This window comes from Brugia malayi (genome assembly GCF_000002995.4).
Source record: "Brugia malayi strain FR3 genome assembly, contig: Bm_v4_Chr2_contig_001, whole genome shotgun sequence".
NCBI lineage: Eukaryota > Metazoa > Nematoda > Chromadorea > Rhabditida > Onchocercidae > Brugia > Brugia malayi.
Genome location: NW_025062476.1, coordinates 13,236,549 through 13,260,284, shown reverse-complemented (window position 1 = coordinate 13,260,284; position 23,736 = coordinate 13,236,549). Strand labels below are relative to the sequence as shown.

Below are 23,736 nucleotides of genomic sequence, written 5' to 3'. Positions count from 1 at the left end.
ATAATAGATAAAATGATTAAGATAGATTTTTATGGAAATTATTTTTGGTTGCTATTACAAATTTTTAGAATATGCAATGATAATTGTACCTTTTACTTGCTATCATTGTTAATCTTTGCATTATGTATTTTATGGCTAAATTTAGTCCTAATTTCAGTAGAATCTAGGATATAGGAGTATTTTGTAAAAGTTAAAAGATTAACAAAGAAAGTTTTGCTTTTACTCACATCTACTTGTGTTTCAATCAATCAGAAAAATTCCTAGAATAATCAGTTAGTTGAATTGTTACCTAGGATGAATGAATAATTATGTTCGAGAACCGGATATGTTATTTTTTGAATTGTTGATAGACATTCACGTTAAGATATTCTTTTGCAATATTTTAATGGTTATAGATGAAACTTTAAAATGTTACACACATATATACACATATATAAATTAGATATCTTTATTTTCTTTTTTTTTTCGTAGATGAAAAAGTTTTTTTCTTTTTTTTTTAAGTTATAATTGGAAAAAGTTGATATACATAGTACTGAAATTAGGTGCGGAATAGACGGATGATTCTAAAATGACCATATGTTCCAGTTAAAAAACAAAAAATTAAAAGAGAAAGAAACACGAATGTTGTTCATCGAGTCAAATCTTTGGATCCATTCGGACTAACGTACTTTTTATTAGGTTAGCAGCCTACTGTCGATAGCATAAATTAGCAATTGTTTTATCTCTGTCATTGATACTATTTCACTTATTAAATTTGTTGTCTATTCCAGTGGAAGTATTAATTAGTAATCATTGTGTCTTTTTGTAATTAAAAAATCATTTAACTAATCTAATCATTACTAAATTAATCGTATTTTCTGTTGGTAATACCAACTAGTTATCATTTTATCTATTTATGGTGAAAAGTTGTAATTTTATTCTGTTATCATATTAGCCTATGATACCATTTTACTAATCAATATGATATCACTTATGAAACAAAAAATTTACTTTTCAGAAATTTCAAACATAATATGTCCAGTGGTAACCCGCGAGGGAAACCAAGAAGAAATGGATCCATTCCAGGTAATTTCACTTAATGTGCATTTGGTATATTTCGAATAAACTGTTAAATGAGGGTAGAAAGCTTATAAATAGAAATTTGATCTTACTGTTGACTGTTTGTTTGATCTCAATCATTATTCATAAAAGGAAGTATGAAAATTCAAAAGGATAAAAGAAATTGAGAAAAGGAATAAAGTTTTTGGAGAAATTGAAGAACGTACGAATAGATGGTTGACAGCAAGCAAGCATAAATGATATTAGGTTATTGCTCAGATGGTTTGCTGTAAGGAATATTCTCAATAGTGATAATGTCTGTCAAAAATACCGTAATTTCCAAGAATGATCCATCCCTTTGAATGCAAAAATCTAGTTTTTATTCCTATTTTTTATTCATCATGTTATACTGGAATAGTTCTACTTTATCATTTTCCTTTCCCTCAGGTTCGTTTGAGAAGTTTTGTTTTATAATGGTTTTTTTTTTAAAGTCTTGTTTTTTTATGGCGAGACAGAATAAAGATAGAGAGAAAGATCGTCGAGAAAGATTTTTAAGCTTTTTTTTTTTTTCCTCTTTTTCATCATGTATATTTTATTTTCTCTAAAAGTGATAACAAACTATAACGCTTGCTTCTCTTTATGTATATTAGAGACATGTATTACATATGGTTTTATTACACATGATTTAAAAGTAGAATCATAAAATTGATTATGTATTAAGCGCTCTAACATGATAAATGAACTTACCTAATGAGAGGGGGGGTCTAAGCTTAACAGGAATGATAGAATGTTTTTGTATGTGTTAGGTATTCAAAAAATTCCTCGAGCACGGTAGTACTGTATATTCTTGTTTATAGGTGTATCATTTGAGCAGGTAGTATCAGGTTTTGCTTCAAGAAATCAGAAGGGTGCAGTGCCGAATCTTATACAGCGCACAGGCGCAACAGCTAGATGTCAGCATAATTTTTCGCTATTTTGCAAATTTCAGAGTCTAAAATCAACAAGGAAGGAGACCTGAGAAACTTCCATTATTTGGATTCACTCATTTTTTTTTTTTTTTTTTCATTTTTGGATGGAAAAATCTATCTGAAATTGTGTGTAAGCATATTTCTATAATGAATTTAAGAATAAAATATTCAGATTATGGTGGCCAACATATTGTAAGCTCTCAAATGCCCGCTGGGGTGCTACCACCGGCGCAACCAACACAGCCTTTGGTTAATGGAAATGCTGGGCAGCCACCTCAACAACCAATTTCATTTGCTATACCAAGTGTTGACAGTGCACATCCACCGCATACTACAAGTCAGTATCCTACTGTTACACGGATGCCGCCAAGGAATCTTCCGTAAGTTTATTAAAGATCTAGGAAAAATGAATAGAGAAGGATAGGTTATGAAATGATTTACCCTTACTTTAATACATTAACAAAATTAAAGTTATAATATTATATGTTTCATTTATTTTGCGCACTTTCTCATTTTCTCAATAACCTTAAAGTTTTGATAGTTATTAAAATAATTGCTGTAAAGCAAATCATCCATCTGTCGTAATAGTGACTGTGATATTTTCATAATCAGTTCTGTCTGATAAAATAGTGATCTATGTATTATGTTATAGGAATCCGAGTATGCAGTTTGCAGCGGGCGAAGCGCATGTGGAAGGTGCACGTCCGCAGCAAGGTAATCATCAGATAACAATACATACTGCCAGATATCAAGCGCAACCAGTTCAGACACAACAAAATTATCCAGCTTCACAGGTCTTTTCATTTTTACATCTAAAGTTTGAAATTAGATCGAAAAATGTTTGACTGTGTAATATTGATGCTCACTTAAATGATACTTCTAGTTTTACAGCAAGTTTTCATATGTTTATCATTCTTCTGCGGTTTTTAAAAGTTTCATATTTCCTAAATTGATTTGATGTATTAACTTTTCAGTTGGCTTACCCACCCAGTTCGATGTACAATTCGAACGCTATTTATAGTGCACACAATTTTATACCCAATAATCCACAGTCATTTTATTATCCTCCGTTAGTTTATCATCAACTTTTTATTGTGAAAAAAAAAAACAAAAAATTTCTAGACAGCAGTACAATAGTTTAATATGATCTCTTGAAAATAGACATATGCTTTTCGAAAGAGATATAAAGAGGAAGATTAAAATGTAACATGAAAATAGCTCATGAATTATTCTAATCAAATTTTTTTTTTTTTTGAAAATATTTATTGCGTATTTCAAATTTCAGGGTTGTTGCTCCGGTTTATTCATATTTTCCGCCTGCTCAGCCAGCAGATTACATTAATCCGGCAGCGGCGGCAGCAGCAGCACGCATAAATGTAGGCTACAATCAAAATCCGTTTCTAATGCAAGTTACTGCAGCTGCAACACCACCCACAGCACCACCTGCAACTACAACCACAGCGGGAATAACAGGCAGTATACCGCAGCAACCACCTCAACAGCTCACAAAAACCAAGAGAATCTTGTCAATTGTCGATCCGACGACGAATGAAGTGACGAATAAAGATCACATCATCAGGTCGGAAAAGGAACAGCAACAAATGATGCAACAGAATGTGGAAAATGCTGATACTAGTAAGTATATTCGGTTTTGTCGGTAGTTTATTGGTTACTATATTCATTTACTTACACTGCTTACAAAGAAGACCATGTTTTGGTCGCATTTACTAACTAACGTTCATTTCATTTTGATGACGGCATATGTCAATTTTTTGTTTTTTGGCTGGATTCTTGTTTATGCTGTACGTGTCATCTAAGTAAGACGTCTATGTAAGCTTTTATATCAGTTTAAAAGACACTAACTCCAAAGTTTTATATAATTTTTATATCGCTCTATGAGATATATTAACTCATAATTTTATATAAACCGAAAAGTCACTGGTGAATATTAGTGGTGAAATCGAGGACGGTTAGCATTAATGGAAAGCCTATCGAAAAGAATCGATGAAGCATTTGTATTTGATACTATTAGTCTTATGAACGAAAGCTCACATGCAGCATTTGTATACAGCGTATAATTAATTGATCTGTTGATCTAAAATTTACGAGATGCAGGCAATTTTTAACCGTCAGCAAATATGACAGTTGATTTAAATATTTACTCTTAACTCATAATTTTTGCAGCAATCAATCTTTTCGTATGTTTCTCGCATTTCACTTACACTCTTACCCGTTTTCCATCTTCCTTTACATGGTACAGAGAAACAGGAGATGAGTTTCAGTTGTATGGATGAAATTAGTTATATAGTTGTTTATAAAGGTGAAGTTTTTATGAAAATATATGTCTTAGTTTTTTTTTTTTTCTTTTTTTTTAGCATATATGTTTTTGCATGAATATTTGCTGCGTAATTCCTTTCTCTTAATATTTGAAATAACTGATCACTGATTGATTGGCATTCTTTCGTTGCATCAGGCTATATTAGTTTTAAAGAAAAAAAAAAAAAAAAAACTGATCAGAGAACATAGATCGGAAGAAGGGTTGGGTAGAGCATCACGATATTGATGTTGATAATTTAGGTAGTAAGACTTATATGCTATTGTTCATAAATCATCATATTGACTACCGTTTAGTGAATGAATGAACAGTTTACATTTTATTTATTGCATTTAAATCATCTATGATTTGTTTCAATACTTAAACACTGTGTATCTATTTGAGAATTAGATTAGACTATAATGACATATGGAATTTAGGAACAAATGCATGCATATAATTTTTAAATTATCATGCTAAACTACATTCATGCTACTTTATTTCTATATAACCAAAAACAAAATTAGAATACTATGCAACTATTTAGCCTAAAGTTTGTTATATTTAGGGATGCTCGCAAAGTTTAGGGAAAAATAATACGATGAAAAATGTAGTTAAATAAAAGATTAAATAGAAAAAAGAATTGTGTTTCGACTGGCTAACTTAATATTTCACGGGTGCAGTGCATTTATTATTAGATGGTAAAAGAAAAGACAACAATGGGATAGACAAGGTAAAGCTGTCATGGATATGAATAAAGAAGAAATAAGTATAAGTAGTTTGATATGTTCGTAGTTTTTTTTTTTTCTTTGTATATTAAGCTGCCTGAGGAAAGTGGCTTTTCGTTCAAATAAAACATTATTGGTTTCATCGGTAGCAATCATTATTAAATACAAGCGGAAATGGTTAATTGGCTAATGTAGTTGGTTTTTTTTTTTTTTTTTTTGGTAAGCTAATGTGATCATTATTATGTTGCTATTTTGCGCCAGAAATATGGATAGTGCTTTTAGTATATGTTATAACTTTGATGCTTTGGATATTTGAAAAATATAGATTTACAGTTGTTATGAACAGTTTGTCATATTTTACAGCTTGCTTTTAAAAATATCATAGGATTAAGATAAAGATGACAATGGGGTAGCAAAAACTTGGAATGTTCACTTAAAAAATGGAATGAATTATTGCTCTTCATAGGATTAATTTAAATGAGAAAAATTGTTTCATCAAATGATTAAAGATGAAGAAAAAAAAAGAATTGATTTAAATATGATAAGATTATATTAAAAATGGTTGTAACTTTAACTGTGATCATTTTTACTTGATTAATTGCTGTTTTGTTTTAAACATATTAACCGCTTTTTATTCGTATATTATCTGGCCGTACTCGAATATGGAATCCTTTATTGTATTATTAGTTTAGGTGCGTAATCGTTTCATTTTATTTTAAGAAGTATAAGCGAGATAGAAGAGTAAGCAAATATGCAAAAAAAAAAAAAAAAAGCAAATTGGCAGTGAAGTAGAAAAGTATATTTGTAAATAAAATGAACAGGTTAAGAAATATGTCGGCAGGTAGTTAACAAGCAATGAGACATTTAAGTATGCAAAAATATAAACAGGATTTGAAAATGATGATTGAATGCTATGATACTGGTAGAAAGATGGGAATTGAGAGGAAAGGTTATGCAATTCATAACTTTTAACTGAATTGCATTATTCATCCTTTCTACTGCATAAGTGATTGAAATGATATGTGCAAATTTTTTTTTTGGGATGTATTAAGTATATTTTTGTATTGTAAAAATAGTTTTGATAATAGCATAAGTAAATATTGTAATGTTAGCAGGGGAATTATATGGTTAGAGAGAAGAATGTAGAAGTAGTAGTAGTAGTAGCAGTAATGTAATATATTCTTATTATTTACAAATGGGTAAATTTAAGAAATATGAGGGTGAGAAAAGTTTGGATTGAAATTGAGAAAAGAGTAAAAGCGAATGTTAAATAGGAATGAAATTATTTAGACTGTGAGTGGTTCAGAAAGTAATGAGCCGTTATTGCGTCTGTAATCGATGCAATTCATCTCCTACACAGCTATGGGTCCGTTTTTTTTTTCGTCTTTTTTTTTTCTTTTTTTATCGATGTCATTATGGTTGAAACATCTTTTGCCTCAGTGAAAGAAGAGAGTTGAGGAATGATATTTTGTTGCTATTAGTAGAAGAAATGATTGTTTCGTAAATTTGAGAATTAAATTTTCTTCCAATTTCTTTTTTTTTTTTTCACTTATATATAAAGATGGATGAAACTGTAGTTAAGGTGTAAAGAGTAGTTGTTGCTGAAACGATAAATAGAAAACAAATGAAAGTGAGATGGAATAGAAAACTATTCCATCTCACTTTCATCTGTTGTTTATTCCTGTGTTTTTTTTTTTTTTCTGTTGTTCATCTTACTAGGATGGTTTATGATATGTGTAGAAAGGTTGGATAGGTGGGTGATATAGACTAGGAGAAAGATTTGAATAAATGAAGATAGATGAAGTAAAAAGGAAGAAGGGAAAAAAAAAAAACTGAATTGATGATGTTAATAGCAGAAAGCAACATAAAATGAATAAGCAAATCTTGCTAAAGCGATATTTGTTATGAAAAAATTAAAAAAAAAAAAAAAAAAAAAAAACTGCACGAAATACTTTTGTAGGTTTTTATGCTTTTTTAATCGTTGTGTTTTCTCATAAATTTGTGTTCTTTTATTTGTTCTTATGCAAATAATGTTTAGAAGATAGCTGAAGTAGATTAATGTAAAGTTAATATCAATAGATATTAGATTCCTTGTGAAAATTTGTTACTGCTTATCAATCGAAGAGTAAGTCATAAAATACTAAAGTTGTTTAAAGTAGTAGTTTCAGGATTCGTTATTATATTATTTATTTTACGATAGAAAAAATTAGCTTATTTCAAGCTTGTATTATCCTCATTTTTCTTTTTTTTTTTTCTTAACGCTGTGAAATTCTGTGCTTATTTCATAGCCACTGTTAAACTATTTCATCAGTTATTTATAATTGTTAAAGTTTGAAGAAATGATAGCAGTGACTTTGAGACTTTAAGAAATGTTACTTTGCTGAGAAGCGATAACTATGGTAATTACCATATTTGGGTGTTTTTTGGGAATTGCAAGTTTTCATTTAATCATTTCCTCTTTGATCGTTATTTTCGACATTTACCCGTTTCATAGATTTGTATTTTCATGCATGACTGGTAAATCTAAAATATAAAGTATTAGGATGAGTTTTCTATTATTTTTTCAAAAGTCATTTTGAGTTGCATTTTTCTTGAATTTGCATCTTATCGGAATATGTTTACTCTCTTCTCCCAATTTATAAGAAAGAAGGCTTTTTTTTTTTTTTAAAACAAAATTAGGTCATTAATGTCTTTCTTGGAGGAAAAAAAGAAATGAAAAAAGACGAAGAAATGGTAGTGCTTTAAAGTGTTCTGTGTTTCATTACATAGATAGGCAATTATTTTTATGGAAACAATGAAAAACTTTATCATTTATCACTTTATTTTCTTTTTTAAATATTTTTGTGAGTATTTGCAGGTGGTAAGAGAGGTCCTTCATCAGGACAGGACGTGAAACGTGAGCAGCCATCGTCGTTCCCTTCAAATGCATCGCAAAAATTCACAATGCAAGTTGCTCAATCAGTCTTAGGTGGTTCTAATGCTGTCACTACCGTAACATCTACTCCACCACCTACGATCACCGCCTCATCTCTTCCAGCACAAACAGCGCAAAATGATGCAGTCGTTGATGTGACACCACGACCGTCAACATCAGCTCCACCAGTATCCACTACTATATCACCGTCAAAAGAGGTATCAATTTTCAAAAAAACACAGAGTTATAGGTGATGAGTTGAACTTTACCATAAATGTTTTCCTCTTTATGAAGAATTTTTAAAGTAATTATTTTGAAGTAACTTTTTTTTTCCTTTGGCATTTTTGCATTTATACATCTCACTTAAGGCCGAAAGGAGTGCTCCACCCGAGCTATCAGCAGACGAAGTAAAAATTGTGGTCGTAGAAGTACCGAAATCAGTGGAGGAAAATGATTCTACTATATCAGCTGAATCGCAAGGTCTGTTGAGTAACATAGATGATATAGTAAAGAAGAAAAAGAAAAAAAAAAGTAAAAAAAAATGCATAAGTAGATATTTATGAGTAGTTTTGCAGAAGAGAACTAATCAACTTACAGGAATCTTTGATAATCATATTCATATGTCACAATTTTAGAATCAGATGAAGGAATTGAACAAGACAGCAAACAGGAAAAGGAATTTCAACGAAATACTGAAATGGTAACATCGGTTATTGCAAAAGATGATAAGGAACGAGATATAGGAACTACTTTAATAATAGCAGGCGAAGTAGGGGAACAAGAGCAATGTCAAGAAGATGATGACGAGGATGAAAAAGGGGACGAAGAACATCAGAAACGTCAACCATTGCAGCAAGTAGAAACAGATGATAATATTTTGCCGCTTTCGATACAGTAAGTTAATGCTTTTTTAATTTTTAATGGCAGAAATTGGAAATGAGCGCTTTTTTTTTCGCTCTCAAATTGACAATGAATTGACTTGCAAGAAAAATATTTTTTTAAAAAAAAAAAAAAAAAAACTAACTTTGAAGAATTGTTTTACTCAAATAACTAAAGTATGATACTTACAAATTAATCATTTTTTAACAATCGTGTTCCTTTTTAAGGGGTCATTCTGTTGTTGAAATAGTGCATGAAGAAGAAGCCGAAAAAGATGAGAAATTTACTGAAGTAGAAGAAAGTCCTGAAGCTATGCTAACAAGAAAAAAACAAGAGTATACTGCTAAACAAAAGGAAATGTTAAAAGATGAAGTTAGTTGCAAAAATACTAATTATACTGGAAAATAAAGTTACTAAAATTCATATTGTTTTTCTTTTTTTTCAAAACAATGAGATAAAACAAAATTTAATTGATGGAGAGGGGGAGAGGAAAGAAGGAGAAGAAAGAGAAAAAGGCTTGGCTAAAATAGAAAGTTCTGGGTATAATTTTTCCAAGAAAATTTTCAGAATGTTGTTAATCTGAATGAACGTGTGTATGGCCATGATTATTTGTGTCTGATACGGGATATAGTCAAAGATGTCCTCCTGGATTCCGTATTGCCTGTAAAAGTATCAGACTTGAAAGAACTTGGTATTGACATCGCTTCAGCTCCTGCTAATGGCACCGTTGGTGATCGTCAAGTTAGCATTGTTTTATTTATTCATAATTATTATCGTTTAACTCAAAGATTGTTAACCTACATTGAATATACTTAAATTTTGAAACCAATATACCATAATCCTGACAAGAGCGATGCATAGACAATATGTTGTATTGATTAAACGGGCATTGTAAATATTAGTTATCGTTTAAAAAAGTGTTTATTAATTCATTGTTTTTATTTTCTGTCCATCTAAATTTACTTGTTTAGCGTCGTTTTGATAGTGCAGCTGGTGCAGGTGCTCGATTTATTCCCGGTTGGGTGGATAAAAGCCAATCAAAACCAAAAGCGGTTTGTTTTTTGATAGTTTTTTTTTTTTCTTTCTTTAATCGAATATTATAGGGTAAAAAAAAAATGCTAAAGCAATATTAGTACACTTTTTTGTTGTGAATGTCTTTTTGGAAAAAAAAAAAAAGAAACATTTTTTTTTCACACTAGCACAAAGACGAAAAATGGAAATTTGAAAGTTTCCGAAGACGGGAACTGGTAAAATTTGCAACAATTTCCTTTTTCCTATAAAAATACATTACAATTTTAGATCTTAAATTAATTTATTAATTCCAGTATCATGGAAGACTTAGCGATCGGACTCATTCAAATCAACGTGAGCGTGATCGCAAAAGGGTTCGTAATTAATTTTGTTTTCTAATTTTTTATTGATCACTCATAACTTTAAAACGTTGAGCTTCAGCACTGATACACTAATTTTATGCTAAATTTAGCCAGCGGTAAGTCGACCATCAATTGATCGACCTAATCGTGAACCGGTGAAATTGCATAAAGCTGAAAATGCATGGAAACCCGAAAGAAATATTGATGCTAATCAGGTAAAATAGACGTGATTCCCTTGTTAGAAAATTTTTGAAGGAAACAAATATTTCAATAAAATGATATTGGTTATCGTTTATTAAAGAAAATTAAAGTTGTGCATAGTTTTTTATGAAGCTTATGGCAAATTTAGTGTTTAAACAAGATATTTCATTTGATTATAAGCTGTTATGTTACTGTTGCAGAAATTGTATAAGAGTGTGCGCAGTTTGTTGAATAAATTGACGCCATCAACATTCGATGAACTGTCACGAGATTTCTTGCGTTTTGAAGTTTACAAAAACAAAGAACAAATGGGTGAAGTGATCAACATTATTTTTGATAAGGCTGTTGAAGAACCAAATTTCTGTGCTCTCTATAGGTAAGTACTATGATTGTTCATTTGAAATATAGTACAATTTCTTTGGAATATTGGTAAAACAAAACGGTGTATAAAGCAGAATGTGTTAAATGTTCGGTGAGTTTAATTGGAATAATTACTGCTACATTTTTATGAATAATTCCTCTTTTATCAACTGTATTCTTTCACATTGTTTAGAAAATATAAGAGCAGAGTTAGAATTGATGATAGATTGATAAGTTGAAGTGGAAAAACTATGTTCATTTTTGATGTGTGATTTTTGGAATTCACTATAAATGGCACGAAAAGTTCATTCATTTTTGGAAAGTTCATTGGAAAATTAGTAGAAAAATTGAATGTATTTAAGTGACCTTTGCAAAATGCAAGTGGTGAAAGAATCAAAAGAATCAAAAGATAAATCAAAATTTCGAAGTGCATTATTGACTCGGTGTCAGAATACTTTCGAAGAGAAGAGAATGTCTGAAATCAACAATAAGAAAATTGAAATGGAGAAAGAAACTGATGTAAGTATCTTGTATGAAATCTGCAATTGTTTATAAATTTTAATTTCATGACAAGGAGAAGAAAAATTTTTAACGAAAGGAAATTCACAAAATTACTGTCTATACTGTATTTAAGTAGAGGAAAATAAATATTAATCAAATTTTGAAGGTAGTGTTAATATATTAATAGTTTTTGTCGTTTGCAAAATGCAAAACGAACATGTTTTTATATGATTAACTCTCAAATTTCTTAGCTAATGTTAAGGTTTGTTTCAAAGTTTTTTAAACTTGCTTTCAATAACAAACTGAGTACTGATTGCAATTGAATAAAATTCTTTTAAATTTAGGGTTATGTGGTAAGAAAAATAATCTATATTCTTGTTTAGAATTGTTTCACTTCTTGCAGGAGAAAAAGAAGCGCGAATTAAAAATAGAATTGATGGAAATGGAAGCACGAGAACGGCGGCGAATGTTAGGCAATATAGGATTTATTGGACAACTATTTAGGCATGAATTAATAGTACCACGGATTTTGAATTGGTGTATAGTGCATTTGCTCAAAAATCACAGTGAATCACCGGTTAGCCCTTAAAAATATTTCCAAAATTTGATTTCAATTAGGATGAACATAACTAACTACTTTCTGCACTTTTAATATCATATTTACTGCTTGATTGTCAATCTTTTTATACATCCGAAATTGCTCCTAATGGAATTTGAAGAAATATTGATTCTACTTACAGGATGGTGATGAAGAAAGTATAGAATGTGCCGTCAAAATGCTTGAATCGGTAGGCAAATTGGCTGATCGTCAATGTCAACAACAAGCAAGTTATCAGTCGGGATTATCGGATCCACATGCGCAGGATCACCCTCAAGAAGCGCAAAAACACGAAGAATTCAATACGAATCTTTATTTCGAACATCTTAACGAAGTTTCAACAAAAGTGTCAAATCGCGTTCGATTTTTGATTCTGAATCTTATCGAACTAAGAGATGTTCGTTTCTAAGTTTTTCTTTTTTTTTTTTTTCTTTTTTTTTCTCGCACAGAGATAGAGTGAAAATTAATTTGAACTATCTATTAAGTTCTATATTGGTGGTGCTCATTTTGTTAATGATATTTGCTAATTTAGTAAATGGTCCAGTTTTAACTTCTCATCTTATTTTCACTCATATTTTCTAAATGTAGTTTACCTTTTTTGAATATTTCGGACATACTTATTGAAATCACTACGTTGGTTGTTTTCGACATACATATTCAGCAGTTGTGGATAATTAGCTTCATTAATTTGAATCTTTTTTTTTTAAAAAAGAAAATGCTTTTTATTCCTACTTTCAGAATAAATGGGTTCCACGAACATCTGAAAGTGGACCAAAAACTCTAGAGGAAGTACATGATGAAGCTCGAAGGGAAGAAATGGCAAATAGGTTGCAGCGTGAGCAAGTATGTTCTTGAAAGTTTGCTGAGTAAAATATTTCTCATATTTCATCTCTAAAAATATACATGCTGTGTATTATTTGTAGTTTTTCGAAAATTTTGTTTACAGTATGCTAATAAAAAACGATATGAGGGTCGTACCTCGTTGGATAAGCGAAACCAAAGACCAGTATTAATTGGAAGGCAGTCACAGGATGGTCGTCAATACGGATCGAGAGTTGGTGAACCAAGTCGTGATCAGAAAGCACGAGCTGCTGGAGCTGCTAATCTTGTTGCTAATACTGCTAGCAGGAAAAATCAAACTTTAAATAGTGTATGTTGCTAAGTTATTAATCATCTCATTTTATTTCACTTTTGCAATTTTATTTTATAAATTCAGCAACTAATCAAAACGCTCTCTGTAAATTAGGACTGTTTAATACTTATATTAAGTGAATTATGCAATGGATTGATTATTATATATATATATTAAGAAAACTGTTATATGTTTAAAATATTGCTTTCACATTAACATTATCTACAGTGATTTGATAGTTTTTTTTGGTGGAAATTATCGATGTCCATGTAGATGCAAGTATTACAGGTCGATCAACCACAGTCACTTGGTGCACGCCGACCTCCATTTGCAGGTGGTGCAATTGGTGGTGGGCAGCAAATGGATAGGAGTATATTGTCGCGTGGTACGCTTGGTCGTGGAGCGGGACGTGGCTCGTTAGCTTCTCGTGATAACTCTCAACCATCAAGTCGAGAACCATCAGAATCTAGGAAATCTAGAGATGAAGAACGCAGTGCAGTAAGTAGTATCAACATTTTATGATCAGAAAATAAAACCTTTAATCATTTTTAACTGATAATATAATCAATCTATTTGTTTTGCTACTAGTAAAAATGAAAGTGCAATTGCAATTTAGGCTATCGCAGCAGCAAGCGCTGTAACACACAGTGCAAGCTCTAACGCATTAAGGCGTGGATATGCGGGTATAGCAGCCGGTGGTTCATCACCACCATCATCAATTGTGGATGATGAAATCAAAGACGGTAGTCAAGGTGGCAGAGTAAGTGAAGTGGATGAGAAAGAAATATTTGGATCATTGTATCGAGAATTACATGAATATTTCTCCGATGCTTCAAATATTGAATTGGTGATATTTTTGCGTTTCATTTTTCTCTAATGTACTAATAATGAGAGAAGTAATGCATGATTTATACTACAATATAATGATGTTGATAATTTCGTCAGGAAATTTTAGTCTAAATCATCACATGAAATTTTGGTTGATTAGAGATTTTTCCTTAAGCATAGTCAGTAGCAACAGTAGTAGTAGCAGTAGTTCTTGAAATTATGACATCTGACGAGATATTTTCATTGAATTCAATGTTGTGGTATATATTAATTTGGCATCATCATGTTTAACTTACAGCTATTCCAATCAATTATGGAAATAATGATCGATGAGAGGACAATGAACATGGACCTGCGTCGAGTTCGACAAGCATTTCGACTGCTGATGAAGATAGGTGTTGAAAAAACTAATGGTGATATTCGGAATCCACGTAGGCGATATGTTGGTCAAGTGATATGCAGGTGTTTACAACGATCTGATATCAAAGGACATGCTCTTCGAGGGTTCGCTTATCATTGTTCATAGCTTTATATTTGCATATTTCTTTTATAAGCGATATTTGATGTCAAAAAAAAAGAAAAAATGACACTGAACTGAAATGGTAAGTGATGAAGTATAAATATATCATGATTAGTGGCCATTAGAATTATATGCTTTAATGATTTTTTTTTTTTTTTTTTTTTTTTTAGACTTTAATATGAACAAATTCCTTGAATGAAATTAATTAAGGCTTTATTTTCTCTTTTTTTTTTAGGTAAGAATTTTTTAACTGTTTTTAAGTTAACAGTTTTATTGTAGAAGCCTGTGTAATTGTAATCATATATTTTCAGGGTAGCAGATTATTGCACACAAGTGGTGGAAATGGAACTGTGGGAAGATAACATGAGGATATGGGAATGTGTAGCAGAGGTGATAAGTTGGTCAATAATGTGTGAGGTGCAGCATTTCGAAGGTCCTCGACCATCGCTGGGAGATTTCAAGGAATCATTTAAGAATGCTGATGCTGATTCAAGGAAGCCATACGCCCTTCTTGTCAGTGTGCTCAAACGACTCGTATGTTATAATTCTTATTTTGAACTAGCTGTTTTTTTTTTTGATTTGATTTTAAATGAAATCTATTATTTTTACATCATATTACTTATAAAAAAAAAAAGGAGAAAATGACTGTTTCATTTTAATTGAAATTATGTTTTGATGAAAAATAGATCTAACAAAGTTATTTTTCAAATGTAGGTAGAAATAGAGCATGATCGTGATGGACAAGTGTCGTCAACAGGAATGGCATTTGATGAAATTAAGGATTTACATTCAGATTCGTTGGTGGATGAGCTCAAATCATGTCAGTTATCATTTGGCAAAAATCTCTATCAATTATTGCTCAACTAGTTGTCATTATTTCTTTAAACAAGTCAATCTTATCTTCCAATTATTCTGTCTTTTTTCTTTTTTTTTTTTTCTGCAATTTACTCTCCCATAGTTTTACGCCTTAATTTTATGGCTAGAGAAATTCTTGGTTCGTTTTTTTTTTTTTTTTTTTGGAAGGAAAAGATTAGTAATCCAGATAAAATCGGTCTCTATCATGGCATATAACCTAATGAGAGACTTGTTTAGATTACCAGTAATTCATTACATAACAATATAATTCTTCATTTCCTCTTTTGTTTCATTCTATATCAAATTTAACAACTCAAAATTGAAATTCTCAAATGTGGTGCACCAGCAAGTGCTTTTTTCCTCCATATTTGCGCAACGATGAATTTACGTCTATTCTTTGTGTTCTTGTATTTTATGTCATTTTTCAATGTTTTGCTTCTTTCTTTGTCTTATTTATTATTGTTCGATTTAAGCTAGTGCGATATGTGACCTTCAATATCTGTACATTTTATTTCATTTATGGAAGAAATTTTGCTTTTTTTCAATTTCTGCCTGGATAGATTCATTTTTTATCATTTCTCTCATCCTAAGGAGGTCTAAAAAAGGACATGTCGCATGTCAGCGTTTGCTGCTTGCAAAATTAATTGTGTCTATTATATGCTGCTATAATAGTATTAATTAATCGGTTTCGCAATGAGGTATAAAGAAGATTATTTGCTGGTATTTTATTTTAAATACTCTTAAATTGTGAGCGATTCAGTTGAGCAAAAATTATTGGGATTGTTATTATGTAAAACAAAATTTAATGGGTTACTTATCTATTTCATATTAATAGTTTATGGAATTCTTTCAAAGATGCAAATGAATTTTCTCTTCTGTCGAAATTAGCTTTGAAAAAAATACGATGTTGTACGAGACTGGTGTTTCTTGTTATGTGATATAAGACGCTATGGATTGTTCTCTTTTTATTTTTTTTTCCTCCTCTTTTTTTTTTCATCTTTCATTTTTCATTTTTTTTTTTTTTTTTTTTGGCTCACTTTTTATCCAATATCAAAAAATTTGCTCCTCAATCGGTGAAAATTGTCGATTGATTTTCAATGTGAAATTTATCAATCGAAAGTATTCTTTGAGAAATAATGCGAAGCTTTCGTTTGAATCTTTGAACATTTTCAAGAAATTTATTCAAATGCATCCAACACATATGCTGTTTCTTTCTTCCCTTTTTTTTTTCTCTTTCTCTCTCTACTTTGTCTTTTTGCCAATGCATGATTGATTGATTGATTGATTGGTTGATTGATTGAAGATTACATAATTGATGAATACACTGCAAGCTGGCAGCATAAGATGTTTTTTTTTTTTTTTATGATTCTGCGAAGGAAAAATCACAATAAAATGATAGTGATTCTTCAGTGCATTAACAAAATTAATTAATTGTAAATTTTTCTTTTTTTTTTTTGATAATTATATCTTATTGTATGGCCAATAATATTTGGTCTAATAAGAGAATACCATTCATTCGTTACAATAATAATTTATTTTTATCGATTTTATTCAATTTGATGCAATTAGTACATATGCTATTATTTACAAGTACCTACTGGTTTCTATCAAAGTGATGTAACTCCAAAAATTAACTGCATCATAAATTGACAAAATTCACACATATCATTATGAGGATGGTTTTGCTTTTTTTTTCTCTTTTTCTTCATTCATCATTGGTCATTCTAAAAGTAATGTTGTGTGACAGATAAAATTAATTATTGGTAGAAATCTGGTATATGGAGATAACATACATTATACATATAACAGTAAAATTTTATAATTATCAAACGAATATTTTTACGCAATAATTTCAAAATGTTTTAAATAACGATACAAAATTACAATATTTGTTAATTATACTCTTAGATGGCATAATTTTTTGTAAATTAAAATAAGATCACTGATAAAATAACACACATTTATAATCATCAAAAATTTTATCTGAAGTAGAGTAATATTTAATAAGTTGAAATCATTTAATAAAAAAAAGTAAAACTCATCTATTAGGGAAATATTGATATCTGATAGTAGTGTACGACGATAACAGCAGAAGAAGAATTTTTCGATTGCAAGTCAAACAAATTTATCAACTGACCTAAGCAATTTTAGACATTCATTTATATTATTCAGTTATATTCCGGTTTTACCGGATTTAATGTACATTAATGATTTAATATACATAAATCATTTGTATATGGTAAGTTTAATAATTGGTAAAAAAAAAAATAAAAAAGTTTAATAATTGATATATTGTTTTGAAATGATTTCCATCATGATCACTTCCCAATAATTTATAACCATTTTTCATGAAAATAGAAAATATAACCATTTCCTGAAAAAAAATAGAAAATCACAACTATTATCAATTATCATTTGATAAAATAAGCATTTCGCTAACAATTCTTAACATTTAATGAATTCTAAAAATTCTCTGTCTTTTCCGGAAATGCTAAATTAAGCTCAATGTAATCATGGAAAGTTAAATTTAGTATCAAACAGAATTATTAAATTAAATTCTAATATAGGCATGAAAATAGCCTAGATTTAGCTTAAAACTTTGAAATCTTAAACATCGATTTTAGAAAATAGCTTAAATTATTGATTAAATTCTAACAATGTCCAAATTACTATCACAATCTTCAAATCCTAAACTTGAATTTTAAATGCTTACTTAATCAAAATAATGAGCATTTCATTAATGGAATTAATAATTCACATTTAATCTTAATAAAATAGAATTTTGCAGATATTCTTTTAGGTTATTAAAATAACAAATTGTCACACTATTATTAACTTTTTAGGGAAAAAGAAAAATTCAACAAATGTATCCTGCAAATTGCCATATGAACTGTTTAAAATTAGGAGTGATAAGATAAGTAATAAATAAACATCATAGTTTACATTTACTTTTCCGGAATAATTTTTATCATATAATGATAAAAAGATTTTTTCCTTGGGTTAAAATTATGATAATATGCCGCTCATTTTTTGATAATAACCAAATACGATCAATTTATCTCTTAAATCATATTTTCTTCGAGCCTTTTAAATTAAGTTTCAATTAAGGTATTTGAGGTGATTTTTTCCGGAATCAAAATGATTTGAAATGATTTTTTTTTTTCTAAAGTTAAAATGATCTAAGATGATTTGCTCTTTGGAGTCAAAATGATCTGACAGTTTTTTTTTTTTTTTTTCTTCGAAATTAAAATGTATTTATTCAAGTACTTAAATTATTTTAATATATATTATCATATAAAATACACATCAAATATGGTCGCAACAAAGATATCATTAAAAAATTGGAAATAATAAGTATTAAATTATTCCATTAAATTTGATTATTTATTAAAATTTTATATGTACTGCTATTATTTCAAATGTTGCAAAATTATTTGCTAATAAATTGTTATATTAGTAAATAGTTTATGCTTACTAATTTATTTAAATGTTTTTGAAATGATTTTTTCCAGAATCACAATGAGAGGGAAGGCAGGATAAGAGAGAGGGCAGGGTAAGAGGAAGGGAGAGAAGCGGGGTAAAGTGTTTTGATAATTAGTTCTTATTTATTGTTCCAGTATTAAAATATCATTATTATCATTTCATTATTAAAATATCATTATCATCACCTCAATAATTCATCGTATCATTATTATCACCTCATCATATCCTTATCATCATCTCAGTAATAAAATATCATTATCATCACCTCAATAATTCATCGTATCATTATTATCATCTCAGTAATTCATCATTATCACCTCAGTTATCATCATTATTATCAATAACGCATTGTATGCATTAATTTTTTCCTTTTACTTCAATTATTATCAGATCATAAATAATCAAATCAAGAATCAGAGAATTTCTCTCAGTTAATTAAGGAACAGAGAGATCTAATAATGGGATAATCTCTCTCTCTCTGAATTAATCAACCAATCAATCACAAATACCAAAGAATTCCTAACAATTAGTGAAGAATTGAAAAATTCCTCAAATGATGATAATGTGATAAGTTTCATTCTATTTAGTTATTTCAAATTAAAAAAAAAAAAATAATTTTCACTGCCATTCTTTTTTTCAACTAAACATTTATCATATTTATTATTTATTATATTTTAAATAAAACCAACAATTGGAAATATTTATAATTAATGAAAATGTAATAAGCAATTTCAGGTAGAACAAAAAAAAAAAAAAAAAAAAAGAAAAAACGGATTTATTTACTTAAAATGGTCGCTGTTTTTGTATGAAATTTCGTTGCATTTCATATGTCTTATCAATAGTTAAATCATGATTTAATAATTCCTTCTTTACGAATCCGGTTTCACCTCTAATCGGACTCAGTAATGTATTGCAACCACGATAACCAACCTATAATTCAAAATTTAAATTTAAAAAAAATGAAAAAGAAATATTTTATAAAATTGGTCAAATTATTTTATCATTTTCAATATGCTTTTTTTTTTTTCATAAATTGATAAATAAATTAATGCAATAATTCTTACCAAACAATAATCAAATATTTTAACATTTACTAAATTATTTATTTTACATTAAAAAATTGTTAATAATTTTTAAAAATTATTAAAGTTAACATTTTCAATTAACCTTTTCATCAGAATCTGAGAAAATACTAAAGATGAATGTGCCTTCATATGAAATTTGTCCATTAATATCTTGCAAAAATGTTGACCGGCAATGTAAACCGGTTCTACGGTTGCATGCACCTACCGGTATCGGTATAAAACATGATATCATACCGTAATTTGCACCAGCAACACTCAAATATGTATCAATTAATTCCGTAAGTGGTGGACCTAAATAAAAATTATACGAAAAAAAAAATAAAAAATACTTTTTCAATATTTCAATTTTAATTATATAAAAATAAAAAATATTCTATTAGAAAAAAAAAGAGGAAAAAAAGAAAACGAAGAATTAAATTATATAAAAAATAAAAATGTAAAATGTTGTAATTAAAATACAAATTTTAAGCATTACTTAGAATTTCTATTTTTACAATTCTAAGTAAAAAAAGCGCAAAAAGAAGAAAAAAAATGAAAGAAAAAATGATATATTATTATATTATCATTATTCTTTCTCTTAGTATTATATGAAAAAATAAAAAATAAAAAAAATGGAAATCTATTTACATTTAATTATTAAAACTTTTTAAGAATTTATTTATTAAAATTATTCAAATTTATTATTATATTATTTCAATATTAAACTTTATTTAACATTTTCGGAAAAAAGAAAAAAAACAAAACAAAACAAAAATAATTTTATTCGAGAAAATGAGCAACCGAGAATTTCACGTGTATCAACGCAATCACCGCCAAGAATTGCTTTACGCGCTAATGGTGAACCCACTCCGTATGCAATCACGTCAACACGTGTACCAGTATACTGACGAACAGCAATTATCATACTTCTTTAAAAAAAAAAGGCGAAATAAAAAAAAAAAAATTTTTTTTCAATAATTAAAATTTAAATATATTTTAAAAGTAATAAATAGCTTTGAAATAATTAATAATTTCTGTATAAAATTTGGATAAACAATAAATAAACAAATTGTAGCAATGAAAAATACATTTATAAAAAAGTAATAAATGCTAATACCTTTTAAATAATTAACAATTGCTGTATAAAATTTAAATAAACAATAAATAAATTGTAATAATGAAAAATACATTGTTAAAATAAGATAAATAATAAATGCTAATAACATTTTAGTAATTAACAATTATTACACAAAATTTGAAATAAACAATGAATGAATTAATTATCGCAATGAATTGCAATCAAATTATTATTACCTTTTTTTTTTTTTTTTTTTATCTCTTTTCTATTTTTAATTAATTATTTTTTAATGAAAAATTTCTTTTTAAACAAAAAACATTTACTAACTAATTTTTATTCTTATAAATATAAGAAAGAAAAAGAAGAAACAATTTTCATACCTAATTTGTTTAACATATGAACATTTTAAATCAATTAATGCATTAGTTGTTAAACCACCGTCACCCCATGTTGTACCATAAATTTCAGATCGATTATAACCTTTGGAAAGTAAATGATTTACCATTCGCTGTAAAAAATATCTTTTTTCACTTTTTTGCTTTTTTAAATCTTTTCATTTTCTCTTTCAAAATATTTTTAAAAATGAGAAATTTTAAATTAATTTCTTTTTTTTTTTTCTGTCTGAGTTAACCAATATTTATCTGATTTAAATAATCATTATTATTATTATTATTGACTACAAAAAATTTCATTACATTGAATTTTGCATATAAATTGAAAGAAAGAAAAAGCAAAAGAGAGGGAAACGAAGAGCAAGAGAGAGAGAGAGAGAGTAAGTAAGTAAATGAAAAATTTCTGATTAATTTGAAATTAAATAATTTTTGTTAAGTTTTATCATCTTATAGCTAAAAAAAAAAAAGAAAAAGAAAGAGGAAAAGTGGAAAAATTCATTCCTTAATACACATCATTTTATTACTTTTAAATTTTACTTACTTATAAAATTAAAACAAACGTCAAGAGAGAGAGAGAGAGAGAGAGAAAGTATTACCTATAATCATATTATTTCATTATTCTTAACTTTTACTTACTTATAAAATTAAAACAAAAAAAAAAAAAAAAACATGAAGAGAGAAGGAGAGAGAGAGAGAGCAAAGAAAGAGAAAATGAAAGTATTGCGTATAATCTGGTAATAATACGCATCATTTCATTATTCCTAAATTTTACTTACTTATAAAAAAGAAACATGGAGAGAAAGAAAGTATTACTTATAATCGCATCATTCCATTACTCTTAAATTTTACTTATAAAATTAAAGAACTATGAAGAGAGAGAGAGAAAGGGGAAGTTTACCTAAATCTGGTATTACCTATCACCATATCATTCCATTACTCTTGAATTTTACTTACTTATAAAATTAAAGAAGTATGAAGAGAGAGAGGAAGTATGAAGAGAGAGAGAGAGAGAAAAAAAATAGAAAGCATTACCTGTAATCGAGTAATTTTCTCACCACTATCATGAATTAATATAACAGCTTGATTATTAAATTCGTCTTCACCACTTTGTTTACCACCAAAACTTGCATTGGTACCCAAATCAGTGCGTTCCAATGCTTGCACAATAGCAATACCATAATTTGTATGTATAAATGAACGAAAATGTGTCGTAAAATCAGCTTGTATGTGACGAAAAATCACCAATAAATATAACAGCAACATTATTCTCTTTAATTTTTACCAGAAAAAAAAAAAAAGATGAATAATAAATTTAAAAAATTTAGTTAATTGAAAAAAGAAGTTAAATTAAAACAAACTTGTAATTTAATCAAATATTTAATTGAATACAAAGTTTAATAAGTGAAAGTTTATTTAATTTTTAAATCAAACACTGTAATTTCTAAGAAAATTTTTTGATTTAATTATATAAAATTAAAAAAAAATGAATTTTTTTTTTTAAATTATAAATTTAATAAATGTTTAAAAATGCAAAAGAAATTTATCATCTCAGAACAAATCATTTAATTCTTTTTTTTTTTTTTTTAAATAATTTAATACAATAATTAATTAAGCAAAATAAAAAAAAAGTTTAGAAATAGTAAGAAGAAAATTTTTTTAAGCAAACAGTAAGAAAAAATTTGTAATTTAACAAAAGAATTTAAAAATAAAATTTGAAAGATTTATAATTCAATAAATAAATTTAATACTAAAATTTGAAATTTAGTAATAATTAAGCAAAAAAAAATTTAATAATAACAAAAAAAAAAAAAGCAAAATGAGAGAAAATTTTTTTCTTTTTTTACAATTTTCTTTTCCTAATTTTGAAGTTTAATTTTTTTTTTATCTGTGCGTTTAAAAATTTTCAAAAAAAAAAAAGAAATGTTATTATCAAATAATGAAAAGATAAAATGAAATGAATGAAACGTAAATGATGAAAGATTGAATTGAATTGAAAAAGGTTTGAAATGAATGTTAGAAATTTTGGAAGAGAAAAAGTGTGAATGAAAAGATTTGAAAATTAATTGTTAAATAATGAGGACAATTTCTATCTATTATCATGATTACAGGTGTGATTGATTGTTGATTATTACATTCTAACTAATCTCATTCCTTCATTCATTCATTCACCAAAAATCAATTCAGAACATATCGATTTAATTTAATTTAATTTTATTTTATTTAATTTCATGTTTTCTTTATTAAATAGTATTGGAAATAAATTAATGCATGCAAAAATAAACAATTGAAATAATATTTAAAATTCGAAATAATCAAAACAAAATTGAAATAAAGTAATCAAAACATATCGATTTAATTTAATTTATGTTCTATTTGTTAAATAATATCGGAAATAAATTAATCTGCGCAAAATAAGCAATTGAAATAATATTTAAAATATTCTTTCCTTTTTTTTAACAAACATTTTTTTTTATCTAAATTTTTTACTAAATTTTTTAAGTTGGAAAAAA

At 27.9% G+C, this 23,736-nt stretch overlaps 2 protein-coding genes across 4 annotated transcripts; one reads left to right on the top strand and one right to left on the bottom strand.

Moving 5' to 3' along the window:
- Window positions 1-1,013: 1,013 nt before the first annotated feature.
- Window positions 1,014-15,221, top strand: Bma-ifg-1 (MIF4G domain containing protein; the record flags this gene model as incomplete). 3 transcript variants are annotated; one of them, XM_043079424.1, is made up of 25 exons in its annotated part: window positions 1,014-1,065; window positions 1,896-1,991; window positions 2,179-2,386; window positions 2,659-2,800; window positions 2,981-3,075; window positions 3,292-3,641; window positions 7,906-8,180; window positions 8,331-8,442; window positions 8,598-8,856; window positions 9,069-9,213; window positions 9,409-9,582; window positions 9,813-9,893; window positions 10,167-10,226; window positions 10,325-10,429; window positions 10,616-10,791; window positions 11,138-11,294; window positions 11,680-11,853; window positions 12,017-12,271; window positions 12,613-12,717; window positions 12,821-13,024; window positions 13,295-13,504; window positions 13,623-13,853; window positions 14,133-14,338; window positions 14,666-14,888; window positions 15,069-15,221. In XM_043079424.1, 25 exons carry the CDS (start codon window positions 1,014-1,016, stop codon window positions 15,219-15,221), a joined length of 4,248 nt encoding a protein of 1,415 aa, XP_042935358.1. The 3 variants fall into 3 exon arrangements, with proteins under 3 accessions (XP_042935358.1, XP_042935357.1, XP_001895525.2); XM_043079423.1 differs by lacking the exon at window positions 1,896-1,991; XM_001895490.2 differs by lacking the exons at window positions 1,014-1,065; window positions 1,896-1,991; window positions 2,179-2,386; ... (1 more) ...; window positions 2,981-3,075; window positions 3,292-3,641 and having other exon boundaries at window positions 7,992-8,180.
- A 4,254-nt stretch (window positions 15,222-19,475) lies between these two features.
- Window positions 19,476-22,489, bottom strand: Bma-lips-7 (Lipase family protein; the record flags this gene model as incomplete). The annotated part of the gene is made up of 5 exons (XM_043079422.1): window positions 19,476-19,622; window positions 19,860-20,068; window positions 20,558-20,685; window positions 21,215-21,342; window positions 22,259-22,489. 5 exons carry the CDS (start codon window positions 22,487-22,489, stop codon window positions 19,476-19,478), a joined length of 843 nt encoding a protein of 280 aa, XP_042935356.1.
- Window positions 22,490-23,736: the final 1,247 nt, after the last annotated feature.